Genomic DNA, 16590 nt, shown 5'->3' with positions numbered 1-16590 from the left:
TTAAACGCTGCACTAAAAATGAGGTGAACTGTAGTAAACTCTACATACACATAGATAATTTACTATTGTGTTATTGTCATCAGTAATAATTCAACTACTTGTTGAATAATTTGTTTGCACATGTTGTTCAAGCTTTATGATAAATTGGTCTTGATAATTAATTGTATATCATTTCTGTTAATTTATTTTAACTTCACATTGTAATGCTTGCTATTAAATTAATTTATCTAAGTTATTTGCATTTTATATTATAAACCTAAATCCAAATGTACCTAGTATTGTATTCATAGCATTAATAGTTGTTATATAATAAATTGTCAACTAAGCTCCTACAATGTAAAATTGGCTTTAGCGTTGATATCATAAATCAAGAAATAAATTTATCATTACACAATCTTTATCAAATATAAACGACCGATCATTTTGGTCACGAATTTTCCTACATTATGAACATATCCTTCTAAAACCACTTTTTAAGAAACATTCCCCATCAGAAATGTTTAACTACAAACAATCTTACTCTCACCAGTTTTATCTAAAGTACCTATTTGAAAAATAATCATGGTCACTAGGTTTATAAAACATAGATAAATACAATATACTTACTATATAAAAGCAAATATTTACTATTTCAGCAGTGTATGCATTAATTTAAACTGTAATAACGCCAGTCAGTTACAAAGAAAGAATGGAAACAAAATTTTGCGATCTTTCAATTTAATTCATGTATACAGTTATATCCAAGTATACCTTGCAAGGCTTTGTCTTTATGTCTAGTCCGCTACATCTACATAAATAAGCTGGTGTTTAATTGTATAATGTTTATTATCAAGCTTCTAATACAGCTTATGTACAAGCTGTATCAGTACATCGGAAGATTTATGGAAAGATTGTCATGGAGGAATAACGTCATTTTGCTCCTGGAATGTCTCCCATTCCCTCCACTAGAGACTGTAAAGTAGTCTCTGCAAACCAGACATCGCATTGGATTTGGAGCTTCAGTCTTCACTCTTCTGTCACGTAGAAACTTTATGAAGTTAAAAGTCGACTTGAGCCGGCTGAGATCTAGGTATAGGCTATGTTTTGGTTCATAGACAAGAATGATTAAAATTGTGTTTTGACTGTGTTGCAGTGGTTTACTGTTGATATCAAGCGTAAAGTGCATGATTAATAAAATTCGAGATTTTGAATATCAATAAAATTCTGTTGAGCACTAGTCAGTAACTACCAAATAATGTCATTGTGTATATTATACTGGATTCCATTATTTTGAATTTGTTTTATGTATTGGGTAAGTAAATTATAGTCTAACCTAGCTGAGACCACTTACTTATTTATTTAGGTTATCTAACGTTTTAAGTTTGGGTAAAGTTATTTCGATATAATTCTCATCAACAATTCATTTTCAGATTGACTACTAGTTACTGAAATGTTGGTCTATTGCTTTATAACCCTTATAACTAAGGGTCAATACATTGGGCCTTTCGGAGTAGGGCAATTATAAAGCCTTTAGGCGAAGGGTCTTTGATATATATAACACATATAATTGCTGTGATTGCTAAAGCTAAACCCACTCTCCCTATACACTGAGCTTGTTATGACTGCAGTATAATAAGCAGCCACCACCACAATCAAATATTGATTATCGAATCATCGATATTCATGACTATCTAAAAATACTGAATACAAACCGATCTATTCTAGCCTTTGGGTAGGGTCCAATAAGCGGACCCGGTTTTTTATATCGAAGAATATAATCATCGATACCTAATATTCGCATATCGAATCATAGACTATCAATCGATATAACAGTAATAACAATCATATGTTTAAATTAAAATGTGAATTTAATTATAACAAATAATAAATGAACATAACCAAAATCAGGGAAACTCATAACTTTAACTAAATGAAACAGAACGAAAACGTTTTTACTAAAGTTGTGTCCACCATTACCTTCTTTTTTTGCATCTGAAGACGACCATGTTAGCTCCTCTGACAGTTACATTTGTTACCTTTCCACAAATATCACATAATGGATTCTTAGGTACTAACCCAACATCCTGAAGCCATAAAAAACATATTTTATCGTCTTTTAAAGCAATTTCGTGAAGCTTCCTAAGATTGACGGCCATTTTAATACACAATGTTACGTGAAATTTAAAATATTACCTTGTATTATTTGAAAGTGTTTACAGCTGTTCATATAGATTATTTAAGTTGTTAAAAAATAATTCATCAGTATCGATTGATTATATCGATGGTTATGATTAAGTAATATCGTTTGCCAATTTCGATATAAAAAACCGGGTCCGCTTATTGGACCGTACCCTAGCCTTTCTCCTAACTAGACACTTCAGATTTAAAGGAGCAAGATGATTTTTTTGTAACCATTTAAAATATTGTTCTATGTTTAAAAATAGCTTACATTTTGAGGCAATAATAATGAACATGTACATCACCATTGTTCTTGCCAATGTCACTAGCCTGCCCAGTACGTAAATGAAATAAAAACAGATGGCAATGATTAATTATGAATATCTATAGGTCAATGTTGTAATCAATAGTTTGGACAGTTAGCGGACTGGTTTTTATCTCGCTCATTAAAATCATCCATACTTTATATATCGAATAACAGAACTATCAACCGATATCAATGTATCTAAAATACTAAATTAAAGTCACATGTTAATGGAAATAATTTAAACAATTACGTAATGTCATAAATATTAAAGGAACCATAACCATTAAAAGATAAAAATTTAAGACATGTGAAAGGAAAAATGTCTTTTAAATAATAAAGAAAATTTATCATCAAAACAAACTTCTTGAAACCGAAAGATATAGTAGTAAATCATCTTTAAGTTAAGTGTTATTTTGTTTAGTTTTCTAAAGTTAACTATTTTTTTTATTTAAAAGAAGTTAATTATTATAGATAAAAATTGTGTTTAGAATATGAAAATGTGTATACAGATGATTTATTTATTGTTCAGATTAATTAAGTACTATTGGTTGATTATATCAATGTGTTCTATGATTAAATATCGTTTGATAATTTTTAAATAAAAAACCAGGTCCACTTATCGTACTCTACCCAATAGTTTTGATATTTTTAATCGATAATCATGATTCGATTGTGGTGGTGGTCACTTATTATACTGCAGCCATTATTATAACTCTGTGACTACGTTTAGTTGTAAAGCTTTGTTAGCTTTCATTTATATTTAAATATGCACTTTATCACTGAGTATTTGAAGATTTACACTGTCGGGCGAAAAGACATGAGTTAACTAAATTGAATACAGTATCAAATTGTTCTGAGCGTTTTACAATATTGTAAAAGATGTGACTGTGGCATCACATTTCTTACAAGAGAAATTTAGCACACATTGTAGTGTTAAATATGAATTAAGGTTAGAATACGATAAGTGTACCCAGTTTTTTATATTGAAATTGACAAAAGATATTACTAGGCTGCAGTACGATAAGCGGCCACAACCCCCTATCGAATCATCTAATGATTTAACTGCTGTCAGACATGTGTAAAGTAATTGTAAGTATTAGGCTACTCAAACTAAGTATAAATAAAGTATTATTTTCTATAATGTGAAATGCTTATATTTCTTTTACATATAAAAATATAGCTTGATCTCATAATACAATCTTGAAAGTCTATAACATAATTCAGTTAGACACTGTTCCAAATTAATTCAAACAAAGTTAAATCAAGTGTATGGTATTTGAGTAATTGCTGCTAGAGATTAGAAATACTGATATTTATTAATAACCTATTACAAACCTGTTGGGGTATTATGTTCTAGTAACCTATTACCAGCCGATCAAATCTCTGTATTACCATCCTACTGTTACTGAAGTGACATTACTAAACAGACTAAATCTACAAGTGTGGGTCTGTACACTTAGTATACAAAAATTTAACTAACTCACTACAATGTAAATTTATTTAGATTGATAGACTAAGAAACTGGTTATTTCAAATGTTCAGTATTCAATACAATTATTGGTTACTACTCAGACCCAATACGTTCAGACCCAATCTTCTATTCGTTTTTAGCATATACATATGTACGTATTATAAATATAAAAAGTTAAAGTCGACATTTCGCTCACGTGATCTGAGCTTGAATTTAGGGTACTTTGGGATTATACCGACCACACCCAGACATGAATCGTTATTTGAAATTTTGCTTCTACTGATTACTAGATTAGATTAGCGTAGAACAATATTTTGTCAATATAAAACGGGAATTGTCTTATCGCAAACCCCTCCCCACCCTCAGACAGAGGTCAAAGTCGAGCGGTCTAGTAGATAACGTGATTGCAGAGTCTCGCCGCCCGTTCAGCTGGTGCGTCGCTTTGTTGTACTTCCTTAGCTTAACCTAAACTCTTTATTGAAAAAAAAAACACTCAAAACTTGTTTTTATTCTTGATCACATTCCGCCACCCAAAATGCGAGTGCCTCCGGCCATCAGTGCCGCTGCCGAAGCCCGCGCTGATGTCGACGAAAGAAAAACATCCCTCGAGATAGTACCTATCAGTAAAATATCAAATTCTAGAGGGGCTGATCAGAAATATAAATTGAATTGTAATGGACAGGCAATTATGTACCGTGCAAATCATGTGATGCTGCGCCCTGCCCTAATCGGGATTATCGAGAAAGATAAGATAACAGCGACAACAATACTGATCACAATACCTGGAAATGCTTGTAATTATGTAATTAAACATTTTTTTTTTGTTTCTATAAATTTATATTTTTGTGTTCTTCATACTCGTGTGGTCGGTATAATCCCAAAGTACCGAATTTAGTTACTATCTCGAGGATTTTTTTTCCCCAGAAGTACAGGGCCCGCCATGTTCCAAATTGTCCAACGTGATCTGATGTCGGAGAAGTTGGACAATCTAAGACGTGATTTGAATTCGAGAAAGAACCAATTGGAAATGCTCCTGGCCATCAGTGCGAGCTTCAATGGCATAAAAACATCCCTCGAGATGTACCCAAATTCAAGCTCAGATCACGTGAGCTCTTAAAGGTTATCTTTAACTTTGGTAATTACTATTATATTTATGTTACTAATTATTATTATACTATTACTACTAATTACATATTTATGATTACCTAATCTAAACATATTTATACTGTGTAATAACATTCTATAGCGTAATATGTCCATTCTTAGCCTCATTGCTTGCATCAAATCGCCTCGGCTGCGACCTAATACCAGAAAGTCATTGTGAGAATGCCAAATGTGTTGAGATTTATTGTGACGCTATTCTTGTAATCTGTTACATGTCTGAATAAAGAAATATTTGGATTTGAAAATCATTCAGCCCCCAGCTGTTACTGAAATTACAGTGTTGCTGGTAACACATTATCCTGGTATTAGGTTACCACTGAATAACCTGTTACCGACATTAATACTGCCCATTTGTAATGGCCGCAAGTAAAAATTTAGTGACATTGTCAAATTCAAAATGACAGTCAATTTTAGAAAACGTAATGAAATTGGTTTAAAAGAATATAAAAATTGTTTTTCTTGGCTTCAAGATGTTGCTGTGGTTTCAAAAAACCCATTATGTGGACAACCATAGTCACAGACATGTGGAAAGCATATTTTGAGTTAAGTGAATGTGGTTTTGTGGATTTTACCGTCAGTCAGTCAGTTTTGTACTCAAGACAGTAAATGTGTATAAAATTTAACAAACTAAACCATGTGAAATTTAGTTAATTTTTACCGTTTTGAAGGATAAATGTTATGACAACTTGTGACATAAATTACACATATACTTCACCATTGTACCTGCAGCCATTACTCAAATAATATAATCTTACAAGATTTTAGTTTGAATGAATTTGGAACAATATTATTATCCAATACATTAAAAGGAGCTGACAATAATTACTTGTATATAACTGTAGTTAGAATGTATTCAATAGTTTATGTATTTTTGTATGTATAAATTGTGGGCTGATACACAACAGAAGTCAGATACTTAAACAATTTATTTATATTTGTATGATAAAAGAAATTTTGTGTAACCTACTTGTCACTAATTTTCATCTTTTAACATTTTTCAGAAAAACACTGATGGAACCTAGTAAAGTGACAAGTAAAACCAGCAGTTTGAAAGCTCTTTTATTGAGAGCATGGAGGGAGCGATGGTCAGACCTGCAATGGGGTATTCATATCAAAACGGTAAAATGAACATGATACTTTAAAAAACATTATTATGTAGATTAAAACACAATATCATAGACTTTGCACGTGTATGGGCACTTCTGGTCCGAGTGAAATACATTTCCGACGTCAATGTTGAGTTAGCTTTGTAGCCATGATCAAGAAAATTTGTCAAAAAGTGTGCATTTATGGCTATTGTAATTTATTCCAGTTTCAGTATTTTTCGTGCCATAGTTGATTTGCCATGTGTCTTCGATCAAGGAAATGTCTACGAGGTGTTCCAAATTTTATGCCCACTGAAGGGATCTTGGAGATATAAGAGATATACCAAAGATAAATTGACAAAGTTGTGCAATAATTTGTGATTTTTATAAGTTAAAAATAAAGCACTTTTTATTGAAATATTTGACTAACAGGTTATGTACCAAAAATTATGACATAAAACCAGTTAAGTTGCTGGAGTGCTATGCAGTTTCATCTAAGTTAATAAGTAGCTTAAATAAATTAAATAAGTGAACCTTAACTAATCTGACAAGAGAATAGTTATTGCTAGTAATAATCAGTATCTAGTAGTACCAATTTATTATAGTCTGGTTTTAAGACATTCACTTTCTTGTACAGATATTACCAAGAGGAGTCAGTGGGGACGTTTACAACCTTGCAGATTGCATTCTTCAACAAGCTCTTGTAGGCCCTGGTCCGAATCTGCTAGTCCTATCATATCTCAAACATTCGTTAAGCTCTCAGGTAAGTTGGACTACTGCTAAAAATAAATTTTAATTTATTTCTTTTGTACAAGTCTTGTATCCAGTATATTGAGTCACATAATTTGTGGGGCTCACTGTTATGGTAATTGAATAAAAGCTGGCTTTTGTTTTGACCTTTTCAAATATTTACAAACAGTTATTAATTTACGAATATTAAAGTTTATTTTTTAAGAAAAGTTTCTGTAACGTTTTTAAAGTACATATTTTTAGTTAATCTTCATATTTAGTTTATTATAAGGCTGAAAATTAACTGTAATAATATAGAAAATTGAAAAATAGCACCATCGATAAAAATAAACTAGAAAACTTATTTGTTTTTAACAGAAAAAATTAAATATTTACAAAGCAAACTCACACAGTTTAGAAATTCCATAATAATGACTAACAATGTTTGATTTGTCTACAAATAGACCATTTGTTTCTTAATATCTAAATCTGACTAAGTGTAATAATTTCCTACACATTTGTTACAGTTGGTATCCTATGCTGCAGTTCTACAACGAATCAGCAAGTATGATGGGTTCCACAAGCCTCATTGCATCATCAGTTTGTTGGAGTTTCTGGAGAACATTTTAGTAAGTACATGGATTTTATAATGTAGTAAGTACATTATATATAAATAATGTTGTGTTTCATTGAAAAAAATCATATTTATAATAACAAATAATTATTTTAATCAACATTGCTGATGTTTTCGAAAATCAGAGGAAATATCTTTGATGAAAATTTGGAGTAATGTGTGAAAACATTAGTAAATTAGTGAGTGAAACAAGGGCACTGTCCTTTGCTTTTATAATAAACTTTTAGTCAATTAATCTATAAATAAAAATTAATATTGTAAACAATAATTTTTTTATAATTAATTATTATAAACTTATCATATGTTTAAAGTTCAGTATTAACATTAGGCGATTTGAAAGTGTAATGATTATGGGTGATTGTTGTCTGCTACAAAAGAGTTTTGTTGTTTTTAACTGTTGACAAAATGTTCATGATAGCCTTATGATATAGTTCCAGTGTATCTATCTTTACTTTACATGTAAGGAGTTTTCTTATCACCACAAATATATTATGATTATATTCATTTGGTTTTGTCATACAACAAAACAGAAAAAGTATGTTTGAACACACTACTTAAGGTCAGGACACACCTGCACAGCACCCGACACGTGAATCGCCCAAGTGTGTCGGTGTGGGCCCGGCTCGGTTACTGTGAAGCCACATATATCTGTATGTTGTTGAGCGCTAAAATCTCACTGTTTGTACTAGAGCATATTTCTTTTGGATTTTAAAGCAACAGATACTTAAAAAAAAGGTTCAACTAGTAAAAAAGTAATTACTTAGTCGTTTTGTAAGTCTATTTATTATAATTGGTAAAACATAGTAAATATTTGTAAAATATACACTAGAGTATAAAGTTTTTTCATAATCTCAAACCTTATGACTGCAAATAAAATATTTTTATTTTAAGACTGTACTGTAGTTTGAAGAATAAAATAAATATGAAAGGTCATAGAAACATTTTAAATCTAACCCTACAAAATACAGGAAAAATTATTGACAAGAAATTTCAATACATCCAAAATAAATATAGTTTTGGACAAAAGAAATAAATTAAGGGGTGAATATTGTAATAACTGGAACTTTAATTCCATAATTTTGGCCATCGCAACTGGGCAGGTGTGCTGTGCATTGTCTTGATGAAACAGAATCTTTTTCTTTTTTATATGAGGATGTTTTTCCTTGATTTCTTTGCTCAGCCGTTCCAATAATGACGCATAATACTTTCCTGTTATTGTTGTTCCCTTTTGTAAGTAATCAATGTAGATGATTGCCAAAAGACCGTGACCATAACCTTACGTCAACCTTGACCGTCTTCACCTTCTTCAGAGCCTGTTCGCCTTCAAAAGAATTCACTGTTCTATTTTTGTTCTCTGAAGTGTAGTGATGTATCCATGGTTCATCAATAGTTATATATCGACGCAGAAACTCATGATATTGTGACGGAAAAAGCGTCGTAACAGTGTCATAGTTGACACAATTGCATTTATTCTCCACTGTGAGTAAACGCGGCACCCATCTTGCCTAGATCTTCATATCCAATTATTCTTGGAAAATTAAAGCCACTGTACCTTGCAATAAGCCTGTCACTTAAACTCAGTCATCTTTTTTGTATAGGTCTTATTTATAAAGACTTTGCCTGTTTATATGAGAAAATTTGTAAATGAACGTTCATGTAAAATGTTAACATATTTGAAATTATGGTTTTAGCCCGGCATCACTTGTCGCTTCAAACCGGAGGAAGAAATGATAGCTGGGTCAGTGTTATCTCTGGCTCACTGGCTGCTGCAGTGCTACTATCACACTTTGCAATCTAACAATACGGAGATCTCACCAGAAATGCTCATGAAACCTGCAAACATATTAGATCACATGCTGAAACGTGACTTCACTGTTGCCATGCTGTATCTGGCAAAACATGAACATAAAGATTTGTACATAGAAGTTGTGAATAAATGTCAGATATTAGAAGCGGCAATTAACCAATCACCTGCCTTGTCTGCCACAGCACCGATAAAAAATGTATTACTGTAAGTATTTGAATATATCTTTATCACATTACTCAGCTTCAAAATAAGTTGGGATGATACTATTAGTTGATATTCTTACTCTGTCGTCTGCTAGTTAGTGAGAGCAATGAGTTGTTAGATGTCACAACGGACAATGTTAGTTATTCTAGCAGATAAGCTCGTTATTCGCCAATAATAGTTACGATTCACAGTGTAAGAATAGACGAGCTGTAGGGTACCATTATTTTGAGTCAAAGTGTGCCTGAGCCTCTTATCAATCTGTGTCAAACATTTCAAAAGTTACTTTAAAATAAGCTTGAACTCATAGACATGTAACAATAGAATGTGGAGGATAGCTTCCAATTGGTGTCAAAATATTTTTTTATGTGCAGTGAGTGAATAAATAAAACCAATTTAAAATTAAATCCAATACTTATCTCTCACAAAATAAAATTTCCTGCCTTTTTGCAAAAATTGTTGTTTAGTTGATGTATTTATTTGTTTTGAAAAAGGAACATTTTCTCTTTTTATAAATTTTTGTTTTAAACAAAGAAAGCACTAATGATATTTTATTTTACTAATACATCATTATTGCATTATTTTAAAATTTCATAGCCAACTTTAGCAAAATTCCCACTAAAAGTTGTTATTACGCAATGTACTCAATCCCATACCCCAATTCTGATGTTATGTAGGTTCTGTAGTTTTTTGTACTATTGTATTTTGGACTAGGCAACGATGTAAATTTTTAATTTTTGTGATGTCAAAAATGCTTACTACAACTTGCTAATAACATTCACTTGTAGTAGTTCACCTTTATTTTGTTGTTGTCATATTTATTTGTTACTATACAGTTTGACTTCATAGATGATTATTTGTAATTACTACTGAACATTTATTTATTTGTCATGCCTTCAGTAAAGCAATTGTATTTTGTAATTAATAATGTTATAAATAATTTAACTATGGAATCTTTATTTTGATTCTCTTGTATTTTACTTTGAACTTTTGCACTGGTATGAATGGGAGCAGAAAGTTGTATGTCAGGGGAACTTTTCAACTACACGATAGTATGAGGGCTATTCCAAAAGTAACCGACGTTCACTTACAGTGCTAGCCGTATTGGGGTTAGCATTCTCTCTCACACACTAATGCGCACTGCAGGTCATTCATGTAAACGTGGCAGTTAAAAAGTCATACAAACACTTGATAATTTTCTGTAGCTGTGCAAAATACATGGGGCAATTGAGTGTCCAGCCAAATGCGAGCTGTAATTAAGTTTTTTATAGCAAAACAGTATTCAGCAGCAGCTATTTAAAGAGAACTTTGTGCCATTTATGGGTCAAACGTTCTGGGTGAAGCAAGTGTATGTGAATGGGTTGGTTTCTTAAAAAGTGGACGAACAAACATCCACCACGAAGAAAGGAATGGTAAGCTATCAATGGTAAGTAAAGAACTTGTTAATAAGAGCCATCATGGGTGAGCTATTCATTCACAAGATCGTGACTGGTGATGAAATATGGATCAGTTATGAGAATCCTAAAACTAAATAGCAGTTAATGAGGAAAAACGTCTTCCCCTAACTAACCAACAAAAGCCAGGTAACAGATTTCTGGCAGAAAGCTCAAGATGACAGTGTTCTGGGATGTAAAAGGGGGGTGTTATTGGTTAGTTTATGGAACGTGGAACAACCAACAATTCAGAAGTGTATTGTGAGACATCAATAAAATTAAAATTACTGAATTCTGGTGTTATTTTTTTGCACAACAATGCTTGGCCTCACTCTTCTTGGCAAACCACAGACCTTATACGAATTTATACGGGACATTTTCGACCATACACCCTAAAGTCCAGACTTGGCACAGAGTGATTATCGTCTCTTTATGCACATGAAAAAGTGACTTGCCAGCGTATTGATAATGACGATGAACTGAAAGACGCTGTAAAAAAAGTACTGGTAAAAGGCACAAGGGACAGAATTTTTTAAGAAGGTATTGGTCAAAAGATATGATAAATGCTTAAATCTTAATAGAAATTATATTGAAAAAATAGAGGAAATTGTAGTTTCGAAATGTATATAATAAAATATGTTTATGTGATTGTGTGTATTTTTAATACTTGCAGTATCGTAAGTGCATATAAGCAAGTAAGTTGACCATGCTTCTAAACGCTGTAGTGCATATACGTGTAAAACGATTGCCCATACCCTTCCTTACCATTGCCACCCTTGTCTTGCCATTGCCTTGTTTACCGTTGCCATTGTCTTGTTTTAGAATGGTAGTTCTGAGTTAGTCCGCTAGATTGTGCGGGAAGTATGTTTCAGTAGATGTGCTGCATACCATGTGACTTCCTCAGTGCTTATTGATTGATGCTAAACCAGTTTTTGCCTTACAGGTGACAATTTGGTAGTACCACTCTACACCGTAAGCGCGTATATGCGTACACTACTACCGCACTGAGAATAAATATTTGTGGGTAAATACACAGAAAAAAATAAGCACTGAGAAAATACTGTTTTAATTTTTTGATAATTAATGAGTGCTAATTCAAAGTTAGGAAGCAACTATATGGTGTTTTAATGGTTAATAACCAAACAGTGGTTACTTTTGGAATAGTCCTCGTATACTTGATTGGGCAGAAACAGTATTTGTTATAACAGGTTTTCAATTGCTTTTATGTCTATGACCCCACTATTTGTGACTCTCAGAACCTCATCAACCAGTTGTGTTTCAGTAAACTATGCAGCCTGGAGTTGACTGGAACAGGACTAGAGGTGGACAAGGGGGTAGAACCACTAACCTACTGTCTGCAGTCAGTGCTAGCGATCCAGGTATTGCTTAATCCCAGTTGTGACTCGCAGGTGCTCGTCAATCAGCTTTTAATGATTCAAAGGATCAAGGTAAGCTGAAAGTCTAGATTTTGTGGTAATTAATTATAACTAAGTGAAATGAAAAAGGACTTTTTAGAGATGTAGTTATGAATATAAAGTCGTCCTCTGTACCACTTAGCTTGAATAAATTAACAAACATATTTACATTAAACACCTAAATATAAATCCATTAATTCTTGAAAATGTAAATAATAAAATAAAAAAGTTAAGTGTTCTTATGTTAGCTTCATCCTGCATTGTATAGGTTGGTTATACACCTGAGTGAGAGATCTAGTTGCAGATTTCAAAAGTGAGATCATTGATTTTTTTGTATCACTGAACAATGTCAGATATCTAAAAAAAATTCTGTAACGTTCATTCACAGTCCTTCTTTATCAAAAACAAGCTTTCTTTATATTCTGTTGTGTCATTTTATATCCTGTTCTATCGGTTCATTTGCCATGTTATTGACTGCTGAACTTGGATAAGTATTTTTATTCCAACTAAACAGTTTTGTTCACAAACTAATATTGTTGCTTTGGCAGGGTTATGGCAACGTGAGATTGTACAGTGAATTGATCCGAGCCTGCTTTATGATCCTCCATGATGTCCTGGACACCAGCAAAGAGTCTCAGTGGGGGGCCTTCACTTTTCTCAAAGTTCCGCACATCATACACCAATTACACCATTCCAGCTTGCCCAGAGGTTGGTGTAACATTAAAACTTGTTTGGCCTATGCAAAAATCAACACAAAATATTAACACTCTTCTATGACCACAATGTATACCACAGTTAATTTGTTTTTAACTTAAAGAATTTCTGCATGAGCTGAGAAATGTATTAGTTTAGTTAGTACCTTCCACTTTTTAATGCCATGGATTAAATTTGAAAATCTCCATGAAGGCTGGCATCCTAGTTATGAACTAAAAAAATCATTTCTATATCACAATAAACATAATTTTGGAACAGCTAACAATATATTTATTGAGTCAAGGCTGAGAGATTATTTATGACTGCATGTTATAAAAGGAGATAAACCTTAAACTTCTTTTGCAACAAAGGTACGTGTTACTATTAATAGTAGAATTATTAGTTGAGCAAGCTTTCTGGGATTGGGACTTTCAAGAGAAAGTTATGAATCATAAAACTGAGTTATTCTCTGTTACATTTTCCTTGTAAGCAGCTTGCAGCAGTGTAGATATTAAGTGTAGACTGTACCGACATAACTGTGTTGTAGGTGTGAAGACAGAAGATTTCAGTCAAGATGTGGTGGACAGCCTGGACTTTGTGTTACAGTTCACTCCTCTACTCGATACCATGGATGCACGCTGTTCCTGCAACAACTTGGAATGTTTTCTGAGAGAACTGCTCAAGCTCAACTTGGTTTCAGAAATGCATGTTAACCACTACACTGCTAAACGGTAATTGTATGGTTTATTAACCCTAACAGTGACAACCAAGAGTTTCAATCGATTAGAACATGTTTTGTTTAAGGGTACTTTTATACTTGCAATTTATGTCAAGCATCGTGATCTGACAATAATTCATGTGTATTGTACATGAATGGAAACAATTGAGGCTTGTTATGATTTTCGTTTGTAAGATATATAACTCCGTCATGTAAAGTGTGTCATATCGCTTTATAAAACGCAACAACAAGAAATGGTACTGAGTAACTGTTATTATCAAGTGACAAATGGCCCACCTCATAGTATACTACTAATTTTAAAATTTGTGCTAATCAACATAAAACATTGATTATGTGAAAGTGAACACATTTGAGCTGAGGTTTTCCCACTGTTTGTTGATGTTATACTGTATATAGGTAGCGTTATCTTAATCTCTCTTGGTGTTCTTCAGGCTTTGAGCTATTCATTATTTAACAATATGTGACCCCTTGCAATAATTTTTAGTCAGTTATTCCAGTCGGTTACAATGTCCCTTGTGAAACAGAGTGAATAACAATTATGATGATAAGCGAACAGAACCTTTAGATACAAGGAAGTAAATCACTGGTTCAATGACACGTTACTAACAGATTAACAGTATGTGAAATGGTAAATCATACTGAAGGAAGTGGTTCTGTTAGAGATCCATCAAGATATGGACAGCCGAAATAAGCAATCGTCAAAGATAAATGCGATTGATACACTTCAGTATGTAGGTATAAGTAAGAGTTCTGTCCATAGCATACTGCATGAAAATAAATTTAAGATACAACTTCATCAGGATCTAAATGAGGATGACACAGACTGAAACCTGTCATACTGTAACATTGTATGAACAAATGTATTTTGACAATAACTTTCCAATATATATTCTGTTTTCTAATGAGGCAAGTTTATGCTTGAATGGTACATCGAATAGACACAATACAAGATATTGGTCTCAAGAAAACTCACGATGGACAAGAGAGGTACATACCCAACATCCACAAAGTTTGAGCAGGATTGCTTGTTACTCGTGTTGTGGGGTCTGTACTATATAGAAGGGAATCTAAATTTCACCGTGTACAAACAATTATTGATAACTAGGGTGATATACGTTATTTAAGGGAGCTATAGGGTCCTTATTTTAGGAATATCTGGTTCCAGCAAGATAGAGCACATCCTAATTATGGGGTACGAGAACTGTTATCTTTTGAGAATGGTGGATTGGTAGAAAGGTTACAATTGTGTGACCACTGAGATCCTCTGACCTTTCACCACTAGATTGTTAATTTAAGAGACTTCTGAAGGGAAAAGCAAAACTGTATGTAACAGTCCTAATATTATTTCCACTGTGATACTTAATTGCTAGCTTTTTAATATTCATATTTCTGATATTAATTAATTAGCAACAATTACTCATATTTAATATCCTACATTTATTAATTACTGTATTCCAGAGAGGCTGCAATAGCGGAACTTCATAAGATGGATGCAGCATCCTCTGGTATGCCAATTACCAAGGTCATTATCAGGGCTGAGCCAACACTGTCTCGAGTTCTACAGTCATTGGATGCTGAGTTTCCTAAGGTACTGTTAACTCAACATAACATGTAATGTTAATAGATCAAATTCTTCTCACAAATGTAGCAAAGTTCATTATACAAATGAGAATACTTGGTTTTAAAATCAAATTAAGTAATATGTTATAAGATAAATCCGTAGGTTCATTAATCCTCGTAACCCATGTATAATTGCAACCTCAAAAGCTAAGACTTCCAAGTCCATTTTAAAAAGTGGAATGTACTAGTTTGCTCTTAAATATTTTAGAATTATAAAGAAAAATTACGACATCTTCTTTTGAATGGAGGTGCTCAAATGCAGTTCAGTAATATTTTGAAATTTTTATCTGATTAACATATAGACAATAGACAATAGACAATTTATTGGCCATTAATAATTTTCAATAAAATTACAATAGGCTTCGTCAAATATTAAGGCTTAAATTACTAGCCTAATCTAAAGTTAAAAATCCTTATGAACGATCTCACAGCTAAAATATTCATTAATATTATAGAAAGGTCTATTTTTTAGCCAAGAATACAATTTATTATTAAAAACTTGACATGGTAAAGATTGAACAGCATAAGGTAACAAATTGAACATTTTAATGCCTAAGGTTGTATGGTAATTCATGGTTTTACCTAATCTAGCTCTATCTACATTTAACTTATCTTTATTTCTTGTATTATAGTGATGAACATCATTTCTTTTCAAAACCATGTGTGACTTTTTTCTTACATCTACTAATACCTCATAAATATACAGATTTATAACAGTTAAAACACCAATATTTACAAACAAAGGTTTACAATGATCTAACACAGGTGCATCCGCTAAAATTCTCACAGCCTTCTTTTGGATTACTAGCACCTGATCACTGCCTGTACCATTACCCCAAATTATTAAACCATATCTAATAATACTTTCAAAAAATGCAAAGTAGGCCATTTTTATATACCTTTGTGATACTATTTTTTTAAATTACACAATAAGTAAATAACCCTAGATAATCTCTTGCATACATAATCAATGTGTTGTTTCCAAGATAGCCTGTTGTCCACTATTATCCCCAATAACTTAACAAAAACTTCAGATTCAAATATAGGCCTATTAATATTCTTAAGAGTTATTAACATTTGTTTTGTTTTTTCTGCGTTTAAATAGAGACCATTTACATTAAACCAGTTAACAGTT

The 16590-nt window shown here is 32.4% G+C and overlaps 1 protein-coding gene across 2 annotated transcripts in view; it reads left to right on the top strand.

The window, feature by feature from the left end:
• The first annotated feature begins 965 nt into the window (after positions 1-965).
• The window catches only part of LOC124362768 (mediator of RNA polymerase II transcription subunit 24), a 29742-nt gene continuing 14117 nt past the window's right edge, over positions 966-16590 (top strand). The window contains exons 1-9 of one of the 2 annotated variants that reach the window (XM_046817537.1): positions 966-1069; positions 6101-6218; positions 6822-6947; positions 7441-7542; positions 9239-9558; positions 12271-12436; positions 12952-13111; positions 13644-13827; positions 15294-15423. In XM_046817537.1, the coding sequence (XP_046673493.1) occupies positions 1032-1069; positions 6101-6218; positions 6822-6947; positions 7441-7542; positions 9239-9558; positions 12271-12436; positions 12952-13111; positions 13644-13827; positions 15294-15423 (1344 nt within the window). In that variant the 5' untranslated portion in view covers positions 966-1031. Of the gene's footprint in view, positions 1292-6100; positions 6219-6821; positions 6948-7440; positions 7543-9238; positions 9559-12270; positions 12437-12951; positions 13112-13643; positions 13828-15293; positions 15424-16590 lie in introns of both variants that reach the window. The other variant, XM_046817538.1, reaches the window with a different exon arrangement.

The sequence above is a fragment of the Homalodisca vitripennis genome, chromosome 5, assembly GCF_021130785.1.
Source record: "Homalodisca vitripennis isolate AUS2020 chromosome 5, UT_GWSS_2.1, whole genome shotgun sequence".
Classification (NCBI taxonomy): Eukaryota; Metazoa; Arthropoda; class Insecta; order Hemiptera; family Cicadellidae; genus Homalodisca; species Homalodisca vitripennis.
The sequence above is the reverse complement of the archived record's forward strand: the minus strand, read 5'-3'. Positions and strand labels throughout refer to the sequence as shown.